Source organism: Channa argus, chromosome 15, assembly GCF_033026475.1.
Source record: "Channa argus isolate prfri chromosome 15, Channa argus male v1.0, whole genome shotgun sequence".
Lineage (NCBI taxonomy): Eukaryota > Metazoa > Chordata > Actinopteri > Anabantiformes > Channidae > Channa > Channa argus.
This window is the reverse complement of record NC_090211.1, coordinates 5,050,377-5,070,831: the sequence shown is the minus strand read 5'-3', so window position 1 is coordinate 5,070,831 and position 20,455 is coordinate 5,050,377. Positions and strand designations below refer to the sequence as shown.

General features: G+C 38.5%; 1 protein-coding gene across 3 annotated transcripts in view; it reads left to right on the top strand.

The window, feature by feature from the left end:
- Nucleotides 1–1,365: 1,365 nt before the first annotated feature.
- grin2ca (glutamate receptor, ionotropic, N-methyl D-aspartate 2Ca) overlaps nucleotides 1,366–20,455 on the top strand; it is a 49,137-nt gene continuing 30,047 nt past the window's right edge. For 2 of the 3 annotated variants that reach the window (XM_067477950.1, XM_067477948.1), the window contains exons 1-2: nucleotides 1,366–2,628; nucleotides 17,443–17,881. In XM_067477950.1, coding sequence (XP_067334051.1) covers nucleotides 17,459–17,881 — 423 coding nt within the window. In that variant the 5' untranslated portion in view covers nucleotides 1,366–2,628; nucleotides 17,443–17,458. The remainder of the gene's footprint in view (nucleotides 2,629–17,442; nucleotides 17,882–20,455) is intronic. The other variant, XM_067477949.1, reaches the window with a different exon arrangement.

The following is a 20,455-nucleotide window of genomic DNA, read 5'->3' as shown; positions in this document are numbered from 1 at the left end:
GGGGGAGGGATTCAGAAATGATAGCAGGTCTTTTCCAAATCCTCTATGTGTAAATGTGTGAGCCACTGAGACTAGTGTTGACATTCTCTCCATCACCGGAGACTCAGTAACACAGTGTGATAATGTGATATAGAGGTGGTTAGAAAAAAAGGTGCTGTTAGGGCGAGACAGATTTCCATCAGTGAGTCTTCTGGCAGTGACAGGCATTATTCAGGTACAGAGAATGTAGCTGTGGCAAAGTTTATCGCCAACCATAGGAAAGATAAAAGACTAATCAAAAAATAAACAAGAATTACCACCTTGCAGTTGTGCATTTCCTTCAACCGGGAGTTTTTCTGAGTCCAAATAGACATTTCTACCACATGTAACGAAATTCCCTCCATCCATTCATGAGAGACTGTGTTGATGAAAATGGGACAGACGTTGCTTCAAAGTAACCTAAACTTCTGACCACCAAAATCTAACTAGTTCATCCTTGAGTCCAGGTGGATGTTCTATCACATCTGAAGAATTAACTCCAAGGTGCTTTTGAGAGATCACGTCGACAAAAATGGGACAGATGGACGGACAACTTGAAAACTTAATACCTCCAGATATATAATTTCCATAACAAATACTTAAATTACATTGCATTAAACGACCTCAAATAAATCATTTGCATTATTGTACTGACAGTTAATTAAATTATTATTAAACGACGCCTTCAGTGATTTTGAACTTGCTTTTTATGGTTCTAGTTTGGGTGGTACATGTACATATTTCCCATCAAACTTCCCACTGATTTCCCTATATCAAAACTCTCTTCTTCTGGCTGAAATATGCCCCCAGATGACATCACGTAGGGGAACCTTCAGTTCAGCTTATCTTATACTGTTGCTAACAATATGGAGTTTGTAATCACGGTCAACCTGTTTTTCCAGAGGTCCCCCCCCAGATGACATCATCTGAACTCCTAAAGATGAAAAACTCCATCAATGTACATTTGCTGCCTAAACTAAGGCTATAGAGAGTTGAAATTTGGCAAACTCGCCGTTAAATCTTACCGATAAATTCAGTGTTAAAAAGAACTCAAAAAAATAAATAAATAAAACAAAGAGAGAAAAAGGTCCCAGGGAGCATTTCAAGGACAAACCTGTTGATGTGAGCTGCAGCAAAACAGAAAAACCCATGGAGCTTAACTAGAGAAGCCAAATTAGTTGACAAATAAAAGGATTTCAGGAAAGAGTGAGGGAAGGTGATGCATTATACTGACTGTAGTATGTGGGGAGTTGTAGGGCGGCCGTTGCTCCGACAGCCGAGGGAGGGAAATAACCAGGATGGGTGGAGGGAGGGAAGCAGTGAGGAGAGAGGGAGAATGAGAGGAGGATAAATCCTTACTACATAATGATTAGAGCTCACAAGCCCTTTCTGTGACATGGAGTGTAGGAGTTAGGATTACAGCCAGTGAAGCCAGAGGTAAAGCTCTGCTGATGGGGAAAGTAGGGGCAGACGTAACGAGAGAGAGAGAAAAAAGGGACAAACAGGACAACAAGTGCAGTTAACTGAAGACTTGAATAAGAAAATTAGGTGTGTTTATAGAAGGGAGGCAAAGCACAAAATGGGCATTTCAGCAAATATTTCAAACTCCAGAGGCTGACTCACATCTGTCCTCCTGCTCTTGCCATCTGTCGCTGGACGCTGACAGCTCCGTTCAGGGCAGCTGGATCGTTTCTTCTACGTTCTTTATTTTGATGGAGTGGCCACGAGTGCGCCACTCACACCAGAGTAGGGCGAAGAATCGAGGCTGAGAAATGAAGACAAGGGTCACCCTGCACAACCTGTGATAGATGAGACTGACTGTGTGGACAGGTGTCTCGGGAAAATATGGAGTACATCTGTGTCTGTATGAACTGGGCAGTGAGGGACAATGAAGCGACTAAAGAGCTAAATATTGAGGATTTGAGCTGCATTGGTGATTTAACAAAGTGTATATTTGTTGCAGCTTTTGGAGCTTTTCTGAACTCTCAATCTTCAGCCAAGAGAGGAATTATCTTTTCCTCAGAGGTGAGCAGCTGCTGAAGACATATAGATATGCTCAATTGTGGGCATCTGCTCAACGCATTCTGGGACATCTTACCTAAGAATGCTACTCTGATGTAGTGTTCAACTTTAATGCTATAGTGGAAAACTGAGCCAAGAAAACAAGTGCAACTGTGGACAGGCACAATTTGTTTATTTGTTTTCTTGCTCCTTTTTCCCTTCCTCTAACACCTCCACACTTTAATCTCTCCCCATCACTCTGTCCTTCCTCCGCCTTCTCCTCCTCTTCCCTCCCTCTTTTTTTTTTTTTTTTTTTTTTTTTTTTTTAAACCAGCGAGTGATAATGTGACCTTCTGCCAAAGAACTGGAAATCATGCCACCGTCGCAGCGGGCTCCTCTGTTGCTGCTACTGAAATAGACTCAAACAAGTGCAGGGAGAGGAAGAGAAAAAAAGGAAAGATAGGAACTAAGGAGGGGGAGGAAGAGGAAAACAAGAGGGCCAAAGGGGAAAAGAAAGAGAAAAGAAAAATAACGGGAACGGGACAGCTGAAGCCGCAGACACGCGATGAGTGGTGACGAGTCAGGGCTGGATGTGGACTGCCAACACAGGTAACGAATCACCTTCATCTGCCACTTTCTGTTGCACTTACATGTGTCATTACCTCATTTATCCAAACATTTACCTGTCAGCTTATGTTAGAAGAAGAATTTGCTCTAAAATGTTCTTTTGTATACTTTCAAAAGTGACTGCCTGCCTTCGTCACTCCGTTTGGCGATTTATTGCAGTTTTTCAAGTGGCATCACCACCTTTCCCTTTTCATTCCTTCTGCTCCTCTCTACTGTCAGAGGAATTGTCGGAGAGCAGAGGATCAAATCAAAAGCAAGGCTCGACGGGATCCTTGTAGAAGGGGATCAGACTGCACGCTGTGTTTGGTTTTCGTGGTTGTTCTCTTTGTGCATGTGGTGGTTGGGACTGTTGCTTTAACTCGCCGAGCTGCTGGGGGGATTAAGCAGAGTGGATCGATGCGTCATTGTAAACAGTTATAGCGGCTGAGAGGGGCTTTGATACCTGCCCGCTAGACCTGGGATGGTGCTGCTGTTGCTGCAGGGAAATGCTACTGAAGAGTGACTTTTTAGAATGTCAGGGAATGACAGGATTCTGTAATTACTGAATTGAGAAAAGGACTCAGGAATGACACCTGAATTGGTAAACTAAAACTCACTTCTATCTAAGATCATTTATGGGGATGCTGAATGTGACTGACATGTCTCTAACATGTGGAGCAGATAAACCAAATTAAAGGCTCAAACTTAGAATTAGGCTTAGGCTTTCTTAAAGTTATTGTGTGCCGGATTTGTCACATATCTTTCAATAGAATGTGCTCCAACACTTGCCTGATGTGGAAAGGTGCAGTGGATGCCTCTCGGACAGAGGATCGCTGAAAGGTTCTGGCTGCGATGCAGAGATATTCACTTCTGAATGCATTTTGAGTGAGGCTCACCCTTAAAAGCAAGGATTGAGTTCTGAGTATTGTTAGACCTAGCTTAAGTTACACACTGCAGGTTTAAATTGAAAGATTCTTTAAAAGGACCATTTTGGGCACTAAATTATTGGGATTATGAGCAATTCTAATAGAGACACAAAAACCAGCAATAAATACTCACACTTGGCAATGTTTTCATTTGTCTGTGTCACTGACCTACTATATTGTCCAGAAATGATTAAAACAAGTCAAACATGCCAATCCAGTAGGTAATACTTTATTACCTACTACTTATTACCTATTTACTTACTCTACTTTATTCCAAAATACATGGTGGAGAAATGTCTAAGTGCCCTAGAAGCTCAGATTCATTATAACTGTCAGTTCTCTGACGCATGCGTATCTCCTGGTAAAATGTGGACATTTGTTAAAACTGATGAATAAACTAAGTCATTGCTGTTTCAGGTGTCTCCATAAGACTATTAATAATACAGTTAATTTAAAAAAGGGCTCTAGTTATGCCTTAAAATAAACTACAGTAATAATCAATAACAACCAGTAACAGACGCAGCACAGCACAACAAGGACAAAGCTATATTTTATTTAAATACTGCTGTTATAAAATTGAAATCATCTATAAACAGTGTTTCTTTGAGACTGTCCACCTGTATAATACTTGAGTATTATTTGTTTGCATCTGCAGCCAAAAATGACTTAAAGAAAGCAACACCATTTGGCAATGCTGGCCAGCTGTAATAAACACACCACCAAAACCTAGTTTTTAGAAGAATAAGGTTTGTAAGGAGGTCAATAAAACACAGTAACATTCGAGACCAGAGTTCGAATCCAGTATAAAACTAATGCTATTGCTGTTATTGTCATGTGATGCATATCACGTGACATGTATCATGTGACAATTAAGAATCAGTGATTCTAAGGCAAACCACACCATTTTACATACACACAACTATGTTTATAAGATACTTGCTTCCAATGTAGGGAGGGGTGGTGTTTCAACAAACAGCCCTGTTGGCCATATGAGAGGGCAAAGGAAAACAATCTTTATGGGCGCAGGTACCAATGAGTTTTTTATTCATCAATAGTAAAAGCTTGTCAAACTGAATGTATTCATTTATGAATGAGTTGATAATAAACTATGATAATTACCTTGACGACAAATGGCAAGTAAAGTTTTGTGTATCTTGACAGTTATGCAGTCGGACCAAGAATTTACGAGGATACCCAGTAGCCTATGGCCATCTTCCTGCATTAAATTTAAAGGGTCAGTTTAACCAAATTACAAATCGTCTTGTCTCTCAGCATCACACTAAAACATCTACTGTAGACACAAAGCATAAATGTTTTATAAAAAATAAATAAATACATAAACAGAATGACACTAAATAGAATACTTTGATGTACACTGCATATTTTACATGAACGTCCAGCCTGCAGAGAAGACATAAAATTACTAGGTGAATTTTTTTTTAACCTGTTGGTTTTATCACAACCTTAGTATTTCTGCGTCCACCCTAGTATTATGAAATTTCAGTACTTACATCATAGTAAAAAATATCACTGTTGTAAAATGAAAAATATCCACTAACTTTACCTGAGAACGGGAATGTGATATGAGATGGTGTGAACAATGCAGCACCAGTTAGGCAGGTGAAAAATGGCTGTTCATTATGTTATGCCAACCATATCCTACTTTCACTAATTGAATGTACCATATGTATGAGAGTGCAATATGAGCATCCATATGTACGTGTGTGTGTGTGTGTGTGTGTGTGTGTGTGCGTGTGTGCGCGTGTGTGTGGCAAAGCAGTATGTTACAGGAGAAACCAATGCTCAGCCCATCACATAAAAATATGCAGACACACATTGCTGCACAATATAGCACACTGAATATGTTTACTTCTACATGTGAGGACTCTCACATACTACAAGTTCTTTTTGGTTGTTGTTGCTTCAATTTCCTCTGTAAGTACAATGATTGTGGCAGCTTCAACTCACACGGTGAGAGAAGATATTTGCATGAATCTAAACTTTTCTAAACTTTTAGTGTAGCTGGGAACTTTTGTAATCTGTCAAGCTGCATGGGAGTCAAAAAGCTCCAAAACCAAGTAACATTTGAAATTAACAAGCCTGCTTTTTGTTAATATGATGGTAAAGGCCCATTAATGAAAAGCATTGGTATTTTAAACATTGAGGTTGGCTGAATACACACTGTGCAGATGCAGTGTTTGATCTCACTTAGCTATGTCTTTAAATCTATAATTAAAAGTTTGTATGTAACACCAGCACTGTGACTTTGTCGACTCCTAATTATTCTTACAGTCACACGCGTTATGATGGAGTAATACACTTAACATCTATCCCTCTTACAGAACCTCTCCAATTACTTACATTCGCCATCTGTGGTATTTCATATTTGCATAAAAAATACTGTTTGTTATACAGTACTTCTGTCTGATCTATTTAGTATAGTGAACATATGACCACAATACTGTACATCTGCTGTTTGTTGTTTACAATAGGCAGAGAATAAGCTGTGGTGCAAAAACATGTAGTCAATAAACTGAATAGGCAATTCCAAGAAAAATAATTTATGGCAAATTTTGATTGTCATCTTCTTAAGAACAATGATGTAATTTTTAAGCAATTTAAGACATCACTGGGGTCCTCTGATCCTATGCGGGGATTTGCTTTGTGAAAGTGAAAAGAATAATTTTATGCAGCCCGAAAGTCAACAGAAAACTGAACCATGCAAGAATCTTTCGAATTCTCTTTTTTATAATTATTGTTATTTTCATTATATTTATTATTATTATCTTTCTACAAATTGTTTTTCAGGAAAGTAATAATCTGCTTTGATGTTACGGATACAGCATCTTAGTGGGTGTTTGCAGCTTGCATGAAGACTGAAACATCTGGGGTTGAATCTCAGCGTTAGAAGCAGCTTTATCAGCTGTTCCACTCTTCTACAAACACATCTACCTAATCATATATTAAAGGTAACAGACCTCAGTCCTTCTTCACTGTCTCTGAAGACAAAAAAAAAAGAATGGAACATGGCTGACAGGACACAGGAAAGACAAACAGAGGGAATAATGGTTGGGCTAACTGTCCAAAGAGAAAAACAAGTAGGCACACTTCAATAAACATTTCAGATGAATATTGCGCCGATTGACAGCCAATCACAAGCATCTATGGTACTTAAACATTTACTGCAGGGGAGGGACAGAGGTTGACACTATCAGAGTGATCTATCCAAGGTCAGGACAGAATAGCGACACTCAGAATCATGCAATGCAGCATCACCATGTGATCCTTTTCACACCGATTTATAGAGACCTGACTTTTACTTGTTCAACGTCGGACACACGTTTCAATACTGGAAGATCTGACATCCCCTGGGTACTCTCATACTATGCAGGCTTTCTGATGAGATCTTAAACCTGGAGCTGAAGAGGTCTGGCAGGCTGTGTGACTCTCCCTCCCCAAGTTTATGGCTGCGCTCACGGGCACAACAGAGACTCCAGGCCCATTTATATTCATGGCGCAGCGCTGCTTGCATCCCATCTAACGTTCTGTCCCTGTTGAGAGGGAAAACTGACACGCCATAGGCTGGGGGGGGGAGCAAGCATCTCCTCTCTTTCGTTGTCATTCTTCTGCCTCTTTTGGCTACTGACTCCAACCTGAGTGTTTATGCATGTGTGTCAACGGTTGGTTGCATATGAAATTTGTAATACGGGAAATTGATTAGCCTAATTGCTTTCTATTCACAGCTGCATATGTGCTGCTTAATTTTTCACAATTAGCCCTGAGCAGTGACACAGCTGGGAGTGTATCCATGAAGGATGACAATGATAACCTTAAAAAAATGGTGTCTGTACAGTGTGGAGAGACACTACAATGGGTAAGAAAGAGTGTGGAAAGAAAGAGCAGTTTGACTTTGCATCATGAATCTTAAGAAATCAGGCTGGATGCTCTGTAGTCAGTCCTAACAAAAAGTGACATAGGGCATCCTGGTGGCTCTGTTGGCGGAGGCAGCTTGTGATCGTGATGCAGTTACGGTTTGTCCTGGCTTTCTTTGTCACATCTACTCCCTCACCTTCCAGTCACTTGTCACTCTCTGTTGTCACCTAACCAATACAGCCAAAGTGTCCAATGGACCTAAAAATATACACTAAAAAAGGCTACTACTTTTTAATGACAGACTGGTCCTGGAAGTTGCATAAATACCCTCCCTCTCCAAAAGATAAAAACGTGTCTTTATTTTCAGGGACTGTTCACTGCACTAAAAATCAATATATCATCCCCAGAGAAAGATATAAAAGTTACAGTTTTACACGTTTTAGCTGCAATTAGAGGGACTGGATCTGTCTGTCAATCACGGTTTACAAGTACACGATAAAATGTTACAAACATTAACTGAAGGCAGTCAACCAGCAAACACTATGGGCAAAAGTGAAGTTCTATGATTTTCAATGGGTTTTCCTTTTTCTGTAATTATGGATCCCATAATCTGCTGCTTTAAGGTGCACTTTAGCCAGCTTCAGTTTGTCTTTGGTTTCTTTGTTTTTAGTGTTACGTTTAGAAATAAATGGTGAATACCTATTCACTCAGTCTTTATATTTTAATGTATATTCATAATACTTATTTTTGTATTATTTTTCCAGTTTACAGTCAGTGCTGTAATATCTGATGATTGATGCCCCCTCAAGTAAGAGTGAAATGGAGTTTGGCCGAAGCCAACGTTTATTTATAACCCTACCCTTTTGTATATCTGGTGCAGACAAGCCCAATTTAAATGAGATTATGTTACAGCTACATGCAATGCAAAAAGTGCAACTGCTAGAACTCTAAGTTTCTATAGTAAGTGAATACTATTTGACTTTTAGTAACAGTCAAGCAGAATCAACAGACCTTCTCTATTTGATAAGGGCGAAGCCTCAATCACAAACATTAAGAAGGAATTGCATCACATATAATAAATAATGCAATATATAAAATAGTTTGATTGGCAAAAAAAAAAAATTTAATGACAAAATGTGTTTTTTTAATTATCATGACCCATAAGGACACCAAACACGTCCATGAAAATGTTATTGTGACAGTCAAAAAAACAAAACATTTATTCAATTATTTCTTTAGAACCACCCTTTAAAACTAATTTAGTTTTAATAACGGCTCGGCACCACTGCACCAATAGATACTAAGCATAAGTGAGAAAATATGTTTTTTGGTATACGTGAAAATCAGGTTTTAAACTTGTTTTCATTGAGTTTATCTCGTACAGACCTGCTTTAAACCCATTTCCAAAAGGGGAGAATGAGAAAACAGTGTGTACACACAAAGAAGAGAGATTAAAACTAAAGTGGTATGCTCGTATGTGGATTAAAGCATGTGTACATGTGTGAGTATGTCAGAGGTCAGCTGCATGTGTGGGTAGCCACAGAGTCAGCTGTGAGAGCAGGCTGGTGACAGCTGGATCAGAGGCAGGGGTAGAGGGGGCAGTCTGGTTCTGCACAGGCAGCCATGCTTTCAGCTTAACGAGGCTCTTACACTGATCCCACACACCAACCACAGTGCAAACATACAAGGTTGAGGGAAAAGAGGCAGCCTAAGGACTCCTCAACAACCCTGAAAGTCAATAGCCACTGTGGGTTAAATGCCAGGTCAGTCCAGGGTCAGAATAGGAATAACAATATCACAGCACCAAGTCAAGGTCTTTACACCTCAGGTAAACATCCATACATGTGTTATGGCAAAATGTATATATTCACAACACCACTGTAGCCTGTAGTCTCGCAAAGATTATTACCCCATAAACACTTGCATATGCAATCTGTTCAATCAAACTACACGGAGTGCTGACAAAGCAAATGCTGTTACACTTGCAATAAATGTGAGAAAGGACAGGGGAAACGTGCATATCAAACATCTGTCATGACATACAAGCACATGGACCTGTGTCCTCGACACGGCATTTTGATGTGATTGATGATTCTGTTTGGACTGTGTTGATTCATTTACTGCTTTTTTTTAATTATTGAGACATTTACAATTGTTTTAATGTAAAGCAACACAAACGGTTTCCAGTTATTGGGCAGGATTACCGTTGCTGCTCCTGTGTAGACTTTGTTTAAGATGGTATATCAAAGACAGAACTGCAATAACGCTCAGTGACACACTGTAGTATTCAATCTGCTGTGGCATTTAAAACTTGCTGATCACAGGCCCTCTGATACTATAGATCCAACTGCTCAGTTCAGCTCTACTTCCTACCTGAATGTATAAATCCTTTTATGCACAGTGACACCGACCGGAGCCTGTACATCCTTCAACTGATTCCACTTGCAGTATGTGAACATTTAAATGACATTTTAAGACTCTTTCAACTGATACAAATGTAAAGATCGCATCAGATTTGCTGGGATTTCACCCACACCGACTTCAATCCTTTGACAGATCACTTAGCATATATAGTTAATGTAGAGGCGTGCATACCTTAACTATCTCTGTAATGCCATTGGCAGAAAAGGAGACAGAGGGTCTGTAACAGGAGCTAATATCATCCAGTGAATCAGATGTGCCCTTGTCTCCAGGGCTTAGCAGAAATTCATAAATCACTGGTCGTTTGGACTAGAAAGAATCCACTCTGGTTCCACTTTGAGTGCACCTCAGTAGGACAGACACTATCTTGGTCTTATGCCTTTCCATATGACAGCAGGGCTCATTTATCACAAAGTCATAATACAGAAAGGTACAGCATAAAGAATAGAGCAGTATATCAGCAGAAATGATTAAAAATGGCCATCAGGGGGACCTTATCCAGCTGTTGAAGAGTTGGTCAGTGCAGAATTTAAAAAACTTGACCTTTAAAATAATAAAGCTATGGTTTTCGACGTGGCACTTACAGTAACATGGCATTCAAATTAAATTTGCATACTAAAATACATTCAATGTGAAACATAAGCAAATTTCATTAGAAAGGTCAAGTTTGAGTTCCTCTAGCCACTTGATATGAAGTGTGGTCAGTTCAGCATTATTTCCAACATAGTGTTAATACAGTAAAGCTTTTATTAAAGCACTAATGATGTATGGTTGATATTCCAGCTTAGTTGTATTGCACAAAGCTTAAAAGGGTTCAATATTCAAAGTTCAATATCTGATTATTATCATTTTCAGAACTATTCTTCCAGCATTAACGTGCACTTTTACCCATTTTGCAGCTGTGTAGGAGCGCTACATGGCAATGTACAAGAAAAATTACCAACAAAATGTATAATTTTAGTTTTAGTGTCCAGGGTATGACAAATCACTTTTTTAAAGACGTTCATTTTATAGGTGTAGGTGGTGGAACTGTCAGTGTGGAAGCTAAGAGCAACGTACATTTCTCAATACAACAAACAAACGTTTAGTTGCAGTGTGTAGCAATATTATATAATTGTAATATACTGTAAATACTGATAAATGTTTACAGCAGTGTTATATCTGCCTTGAAGAATATTTGTTAATTGGACCCAGTATTTTATTTAGCAGGTTATATGTGGACGTAAGCTTTGGTTGTACATTAACTAGCATGGAAACTGAATATATAGAACATGTTTGATCTAGCATGAAATCAATCCAGTCCACATACACTATGAAAAATTATGGATATTTTTGGATGCAGATTAATTTTGCTCATCACCTCTCAAACGGTACTTATGAGGCTGATGAATCTACAGATTAGATACATGGCTGCAGATTTAAAGAGATTAGCATGGCTGTATTTTTAATCAGAACTTAGTAAAACATATTAAAACATACAGGTGAAAGTAAAAAAAAAAATTGATGTCACCAGTGTAATTATGTGGTGGTAAACACATTTTTGTCCAACTGAAAATAAATAAAAAGAAATGGCATTACTCAAATACTTCTCAAACTCTGAAAGCAATATAAAAAATAAAAAAATTAAATAACAAAACTTTTTGATATTCTGAGAAAAAAAACTTAAATATGGTCTCTCACTGAACACACCACACAGAATGCATGCTGGTTTGGATTATACCTCCCTACAACAAAGAATAAGCTGTACTGAATGTTGGATTAATTGCTGTAAGCTGTATCTAAACTGGGATATCAGTGTAAAAGAAAATGTAAAAATACACTGAATAAAAGGAATACAAAGTCAATGTACTTCTTCAAAGCAAAGGGCATTATCAGCAAATCTAGAAGGAGTTGGTGGACACATAAGATCACCTCACTGTTCAGCTGTAACATCAAGCCCACCTGATGGTTTTAATAAAAAAAGCGAACCTCCACCATCTCTAATTGTGGGAATGGTGTTCCCCTACTCACAGATAAGAGCTTATTTCTTGCCTCACATACTGTAGCTGTGGAGATTATGACCATAATTCAACTTTGGTCTCAGCCGACCAAATCAAATTGTTCCAAAACTCATTTGGTTTGTTCCCATTCCACTTATACTCCAGGCGTAGTGCCTTATGTCTAGAAGTGAGCAGTGGCTACCTGATGTCTCTGTCATTCAAACCTATTTGAATGACCTATTGATGTCAGAAAAGGACTTAGAAGAAGATGATCTGGGACATTTGAATAGGTAGCAGTCTTGTTAAGAATGGCACAGAGGAGGATGGGTTTTTTAGCATGTGTGCCACAGAGCAGCAGGTTGCAGATCAATGGGTGAGCGCATTGATCATTTATTGGAAGATGGGACAGGTGCACACTGTTAAACAGCTGCACCAGAGGCATTTTGCCCAGAATATAAAGCGGCCATTAACTGCTGCACCAATGAGTCCTAACCTGTCACCCAGATGTATTTACTGTTGCAGCTTTAATGAGCTTTTGCAGCAGCAGTTATTATAGGACAAAGCAATAGTAATACAATAACTATTCTGACAAATTGTCATATAAATAGGCAGAAAAAGTTTTTTAAAGAAGAAAGGAGATAGGGAGTAAGGAATAAAAACAATTATGAGGTAGATTATACTAAAATAATATAATACAGTGTGCATAATCAGGTGTGCATTCAAATTTGCTCATATTCTCATCACACTGCATAGGCCATACATATGGAGTACAAAATGCCAGTTGATGCAGGAAGGTCCATTCACCTTAGCATAATTCAATTTACAGCGCAGAAAACAAACAAGGCCTTCAGAAAGTATTCAGAACCCTTCATGTTTTACTCATTGCATGAGATTTACATTTAAATGGACACAACTTATATTTCTGCCTGCTTACATTAAATGTCCCATAATGTCAAAGTGAAATATTTCTAGAAATTGGGTTTGAGGGTTTCTAATTGTTGTGTAGTGTTGCCTGTTTATTTGAATTGTTGAACAGCACAGAATTGGTTTGACTGCATATCAGGACAACAAACAAGCCATAAAGTCTAAGGAACTCTTTGTATAGACCTACAATTACACTCTGGTGAATCAAGAGTATAAAACAATTTTTAGGTCATGAGTCTTCCCAGGAGCACAGTAGCCTTAATACTTAATGGTTTGAATCTATCAGGACTCTTTCTAAACTTGGCTGTCAGGCCAGTGAGTTTATTAAATATTAAAAACTATTAACTAAGTATTCAGACCCTTAAAACAATACTCAGGTTGGACTTTCACTAAACACTGTTGCCTTTTGCCATGCACAAGAACAACTGTCCATGCTTGAGTTCCATGCTTCTCAAGACACCCAAAAGCGAGAGGGGGACCGACCTATGAAAATCCTGAAAATTATATTCCTGTACGTCTAAACTAAAAGCTTGATTACATTTACCAACGAATATAATTACAACCACATTACAGTTCCTAGAACCACAATGACAATACAGTATGTATTAATGTACAATAAATGACAGAGTTGCATGTATGTTTATACTAAATGTATCAATAAAATGGTAACAGTGTAGTTTTGTCTAGCAAATTATATGAACTAGGAGAATAATAACTTGTTTCAATTTCTACTGAAATGAGCATTCTTGTAGTCTTCAAGCATTTTAAGGATTAAGTTTGGGCAGTCACTTCACACAAAACGTGTTTAATTGGTTTTACAGGTGATATTCTGGCCTGGACCCAACCACACAGGACTTACAACCTGATCTTGTGCTGTGGCTTGATAGTCCTGGGCTTTGTACATCCACCACCCACCCACCTTCTTGCACCTGCCTTTCCATTAATTAACAGTACAATTTTATTCATTTTAGAGTTACGTTCTATCGGAACATAATGATTAGCTGATTCCATTTTGTACAAAAATGGAATCGCTATTGCAGTTCAGTTGTATAGTAATTTTTAGTAGGCAGAGATACCAAGTGGGAGTTTGCAGTGTGCGCTGCCTTTAAGGCACGTTTTAGAGAGTTTATAGTGATTGCAAAATGTACCAATGTCCCAAACATTTGTCTGGTTTGCTTCCCAAGAGTATACATCTGGTATCAATCCAGCTGACACGTGCCCAAGCCCCCTCTTCAAGCATGTTTGGGGTTTAAATCTTGGCTTTGGCTGAGCCACCCAAGAACAGTCACAGTCAGAGACTTGTTTTCATGCTGTTGCTCCAGTGTAGCCTTAGTTGTTTGCTTCCAGTCATTGTCGTGCTGAAAGGTGAATCATCACCCTGGTTTTTCATAGATGTTTTTCATGGATCCCTAATAATTTGAGTTTTTAATATTTAATAATAATTTTGGAGAAAAAATATCTAAAAACATAATTACACTTATGGGCTACCGAGAATTACCATACATTGGTTAATATAAATATTTTTCAAAAAAGCAATACAGTTAAAAAAATAAATGAATAAATGACTTTTGAAGCAAATGCATGTGCACGCCAAACATGAGGATGTGGAGATTCTATTATTACCTGTTGTCAGTAGTGTGGCACAAACTAAACCATAATGGCAAAAATAGTTATTCTGAATTTACCTTCCATCTTTAGTTCCTGAACAGCAGCTAATTGTGCAAAGAAACTGCTTCCACCAAATGTCACCCACTAGAGGGGGACAAGCACATCTTAAATGTTTGTTAGGCAAACAAATCTGAAAACAGTGAATATAGGGACAGTTTTGGGAATGCTATTCATTTCTCTCCATCTAATCTCTTCCCGATTTTCATTACTTCCACATCATTAGTAGAAGAGTGGAAAAATGATTGGCCTGAGGTATTTTAAAGCGACTTCTTTATTCACATGTCATTTTTATGCTCATTTATAGTGTTTTTAATAAGTTGAGGTTAAGAGTTGAATGAATGATACAGTCTACATTGAGTTTGAAGATAAAGTAAGTGTCCACAGAGTCAGTGAAAACTGAGTATATGTTTAACCTTTTTTTAATGTGACTTGCATTTTGTTTATTTAGTGCATTTTGTCCTATTTGTCCTAAATATTCAGATGGGACTTTTACAAAACAAAATGAACAAGTACTACATTTGAAATTCTATTTACGTGTGTGTGGCAGATTAGTGAACTAAGGATTCTGATGTGCAAAATTGAGCAAACACAAACTTTCGAATGGCTGTAGAACAGTTCTTGAAGTTAAGAAGGTGCAGCTAATTTTATTACATTTCTAAAAGTCTGTAAAACAGCTTTAGTCTAACACTGTTAGACACTGTTAGACTAAAGCTTTGTTCCGAATTGATGTAACCTAATAATATATGTTAGAAAAATAGCTTTGTAACTACATAGGTAGTGTTATAAACTGGAACTTATACTGGATATTTTAAATAAAAGATGTCACATGGCTCATAGCAGTGTGTCTGTATATAACAAATATACCAGGACTTTGATAGTGAACGACTCCAGATTGTACACATCAGGCACAATCCTGTATGACTCATGCTATATCCAGCCTGTAGCAGTGTCATGATGCAAACAGCAACGTGATTCTTGCTCAGGGCTCGATTACATTATGTAGGTAGTGTGCATTGCAATTGAGCTTCAGAGCCAAATAGACTGTGGGTCCTGAAAATTCAGCATGGATGTACCTAGTCATGCTTCAATTTCCAAAATCTCTCAAAGCAATGGATGTTCACAGTGACTTTTGATCCCCAACATCAAACTAAATCCTTCAGCCCATACACAGGACTGTTTTTGGAGGACTTAGCCCAAGCACAAATAAAAAGCCTCTTTCCTTTACTTATTGGTGCAGTTAATAGATGCAGTTGACTTTTTGAGTTTCAGAGATCACTACCCAGGAAATCGACAGTGCCTATCTGCATTTCAGCTGCATCACAAAGCTTAACTGTCTTGTCCACAACTTAAACATTAGATAATTACAAGCTGAAAGCTCAAAGGGAGTTTTTTCCTTTTTTTCTGTAATTTCCTTGCCTTGAAATTAGAAAGCCTGCTGCTAATACAAAGCCTTGTCACAAAGTTATCCATGACTCATTCTCTTGTTTGGTTTAATTCTATATCCACCATGCAAGTATTCAACCTTCATATATCCGCCTGGGCTGTTTGCCTGCCTTTTTAATAAACACATGGAAGGTCGGATCTTTTAAGCATTTTGACCACGTACATTGTTCCCTATCAGAGACATTAACCCCAAACTATTCCACTGCTGTCGCAGCTGAAACATGACTAATGTCATTGAGAAGAATGTGGTAGATGCCCTCTCACAGTGGGGACTAATCAATTTATAATATGATTTATGAGACAGCACCTACCTAGAGAATCACATGTAGAAAATAGCATGTACACCTTTCCATCACGTGTGAGGTCTTTGGTTTGGATTTTACTATGTGACATGATTCAAGAGCTGTACAGTATAAACCAAGCATTCCTGCATGTGCTGCGATGGTTTCTAAGAGGAGCACACTTAGTCCCACACAAAAAAGTGGAACATAACTAGTGCTGCATCGCACAGCTACACTGAGCCCTGTGCCATAGCCAAATCTCTTGATAAGTTTATACACTACAATCAAGCTGTAGGCCATGACGCCTGGCAGGGATTACCAAGGGATTACAATATATTCACCCTACTGGGATTCCATCACATGGTGGATCAGATCTCTGTGACAGGGGACCAGTGTATAACACTCCCTCAGGGCCACAAACACTACTGTGACAGATTTGACAAAGAGCCTAAGTGTGTCTGACAGCTCAACACAAACTGCTGTCTGGCTACAATGTGAATGTTAAACTAACACTACAGGGTATGACATCACAGAGCTCTCCCATGGCCTTCCTCCTCCATTACCTACCGGAGGGCAAAAAGCAGAGCAATTACCTTTTTGGAAGAAATGAAAATGATATGGCCAAGAGTTACTGGTAGCAATCCAGACTATTAGTGATGCAATGTTGCACAAACAGGTTGGATTTGTTCAAAGGCCAACACAGGATTTTTAATTCCTTTATAAATATAGACTTTGCTGTCTAAATAATTAAAAACGTCAGATTTAACTAGAAAAAAAACAATTCCCAAAGAGCTTACAAATCATAATCACGAAACTATGGATGTCAATTAATCATCATACACAAAACCATGCATGCAGACCTCTGGCAGACTAAGTTTGCATGCCTTGGGCTGCTGAAAAATTAAGCACCAGCTTCAAAAGTAAGAGAGACAAGTCATAAATCCTCTTGTTCGCCATTTGTTGCATTAAACACTGAACACCATCTGTTTGGTTGGACTGGAGAATGCAACAGCACCAGGGTGGCAGCTGTCTTCCTAAGATGCAACAGCCTGGCCACAGATTCATGTTGCATGCTTACAAACTCTAAACCTACTATTCCTTTAATGGGCTCTTACACTATCTTAGCTACAGTATATCAGGCAGATAAGCTCACTGAGCAGAGATGAAGATTAAGTTAAAAGATCATTGATTAGCTGGCCACCCAGCTGGGACTTGTGGGCATTATCACAACATTTTAGAAGAAGTCAGCAACTTGTCACCTTGATCTAACATGTTCATCCCTTCTCCTGACCTCCTCCCTAGGCAGTAGGTGACTGAGATGGGCGTTCGTCCAGGCTGTTTGAGCGACTCCCCGTGGTGGCCGCTGTCACTGCTGCTGTTGTGCACTGTCTCCTGCTGTTCGGGCAGACCGTTTGGGATTCCCACGCCTTCCGTGAACGTGGCTGTGGTATTCAGTGGCCCGGCCTACCAGACGGAAATTAAGGGACGCTTGAGCAGGGAAAACTTCATGGACCTGCCTTTGGAGGTAAACCCCATCACTGTGCTGGTCAACAACACTAACCCACGGGCACTACTCACCCGAATCTGTGACACCCTCACTACCAACCGTGTCCATGGCGTGGTGTTTGAAGACAATGTTGGCTCTGAAGCAGTGGCACAGATCCTTGACTTCATCTCTACTCAGACAGCTGTGCCTATCGTGGGCATTAGTGGAGGCTCTGCTGTTGTTCTGCCATACAAGGTCAGTATGGGAGCAGGGTTAAGGACAGGGAGGGGGGCCAGTAAAGAGCTGTTTAAGGCTGTTGGAGACTCAAACTATGGCAATTACATTCACATTTAAAGCCTTCTTGCTTTAAAATAATATGCCCAGAAACTAAATCAAATATTCAGGCTGCATGGAATAACTGAATACTGTGAGTGTTTCAGAGAGACGCACTCTGACTAAACAAGAGAAGTTGGAAGTTGGAGGAGCCTTCTTGAATCCTCAAATAATTCCTACTGATGTCATTCACAGTCAACAACTCACAATGCACCTCTGCCACTAAATCTGCATAATGTAATGAACACAAGAAATCGCAGGATGAATACAGATTTTGGCCACTGAAGTAGCTGAAGTGGATACAACTGGCTACTATGCAGTTTTGAATTAAGTGTAATTTACTTATGCTATAGGCTAAAAATCAAATCCTGGTAGGTCAAGTCAATGACCAGTCATTGACTTGACCTACCAGGATTTTGTCACTATCATGCTGGTTTGTAATTTCAATGACCTATGATGCTTGGAAGATATGGTAAAATGTTAAGCTAAAGTGGCAGGATATATCCCCAGACTAATAAAACAATAGATCCCACTCAGAAACCCTGCACATTGTAACATATAAAGTAATAATGTCTTAACTTCTTTCAGCAAAGTTGATCGTTTAGTCTCCATGTTAGATTTTCAGTTGATTACTTGAAATTGCATCTGTGGTAATTACAAAACTTTAAGCTAAAATTTGAAAGATTTCATCATTCCATTAAAATTCCACTCATGGTGCAAATCTATTTCCTTGGGAGTAATCACACATAAGCCTGCACACACAGCCACAATTACATCAGCCATAATGAGCATTAGGCAGACGACAGAGACAATCTGTCATTTTAATATGGCTTAATGATTAATAAATATCACAAATGCAACATTGGTCAGAAATGCATCAGAGCTGCACCACTGTTCAAACAACACATTAATCACAGAACTTTCTAAAGGTCAAACATCAAACATGATGTTGAAATGAAATCAGGTTTTGCATTGGTTACAGTATTAAACTTGCTGCTCAAAAGCCTGTTTACAATCATTATCAGTACTGTAATCAGCCCAAAGATTGTGAAGTAAAAGGCTCATGAGATTTCCTGTGTCTACATCCATTAAACTGCTTCAACATTTGAAGCTTGGAGGGCTTGTACCAATGATCCATCTGTAGGAGCGCGCTCACCCACAACCGACGTTTCAAAATGTTTTTGTTTTTTTTATTTCTGCGCCTGTCAGTACATAAAATTGTTAAAATCAGCCCAAACATTACAGCTTGACTTTTTTGTTAAGTTGCTAAATAACTTATTTTTCATTAATACCAAACTACCATATTTTTCAACTTTGGGAAATTGTTGAATAAATCTGAACCACATTTTTGTTTTTAATACATTTTTTCTTAGTCGGGTACTTGTACTTTTCTACTTTAAGTAAATCTTAAAGCATGTAGTTCAATTTAAATTGAGGTTGACACCTGAGGATGTTTTAACAGTTAAACATGGTAGATGTGCTAAGTTACCGTTGAGGTTAAATAAATTTGGCCTGTTGTTACAGCATTTATTTGCTTGTGTGTTTTCAGTTAGTGATAGGAGGCTCTGACAGGATTAAGCAGGGAATTAAGCAGATAAACAATAACCAATCATTGATGTGGATAAACAAAATCTGCATTTTTTACTTACTTAGACTGAGGCAAAATCCCACTAGCAGAATCCCTGCAAGCAGCTGAAACAAACATTTATTCTCAAGCCTCACCTAAATAGATACTGAAATTTTCTTTTATCAAAAATATAGCTACAGTAAGTAGAGCACTGTAGCTAAAGCTTACAAAAGTTATTTGAGGGGTAAGATGTGCAGAAAGAGAGTATATACCTGTCCTTCGAAGTTACCCCCATTTTTTACTGTACTTTAAAAAAAAAAAAAAAAAAAAAAAGCGCATTCTAGCTAAAATAAACAATGCAGAAGTAAATGCACAAGAATAAAAATCGAGATCTAAAGAAAAAATCTGACTTTACTGTGTTGTCCATTTTATTAGCCAAAATAAGTACTGATATTGAAATGACCTATATATGCAGAACATAGTTATGTCCTAACTTTGATACTCATTAAAGGCCTCCTGCCATTTTATTTATGATCTGATTTGCCATCTGTTAATATTTAATTACATTTAAGTGTAATAATCTGCACATGACAGGTACATAGCAGAGAGACCAAGATGATTCTGTTCGAGCCCTGTTTGAGCCATCTTTTCAATAATAAGGATGCTACATGTTGATTGATTTATGTGATGCTGTCAAGGGTAGTCAACAAGGTGATAAAGGTCACTAATTTTTCATATGTACGCCAAGAATCTGCTCGGTCTGAAAGTGACGACATAAAATTAGTTGACAAGTTGTCTCTTTATACTCAAGTACATGCATATAAAACATGTTTTATATGTTTCTGTGCTTTACATGTTTATTATGTTTTATTCTTGCTTTTAATCTGCTTGTGTAGCACTTTGAGATTTGTCAACAAACGTAAAGTGCT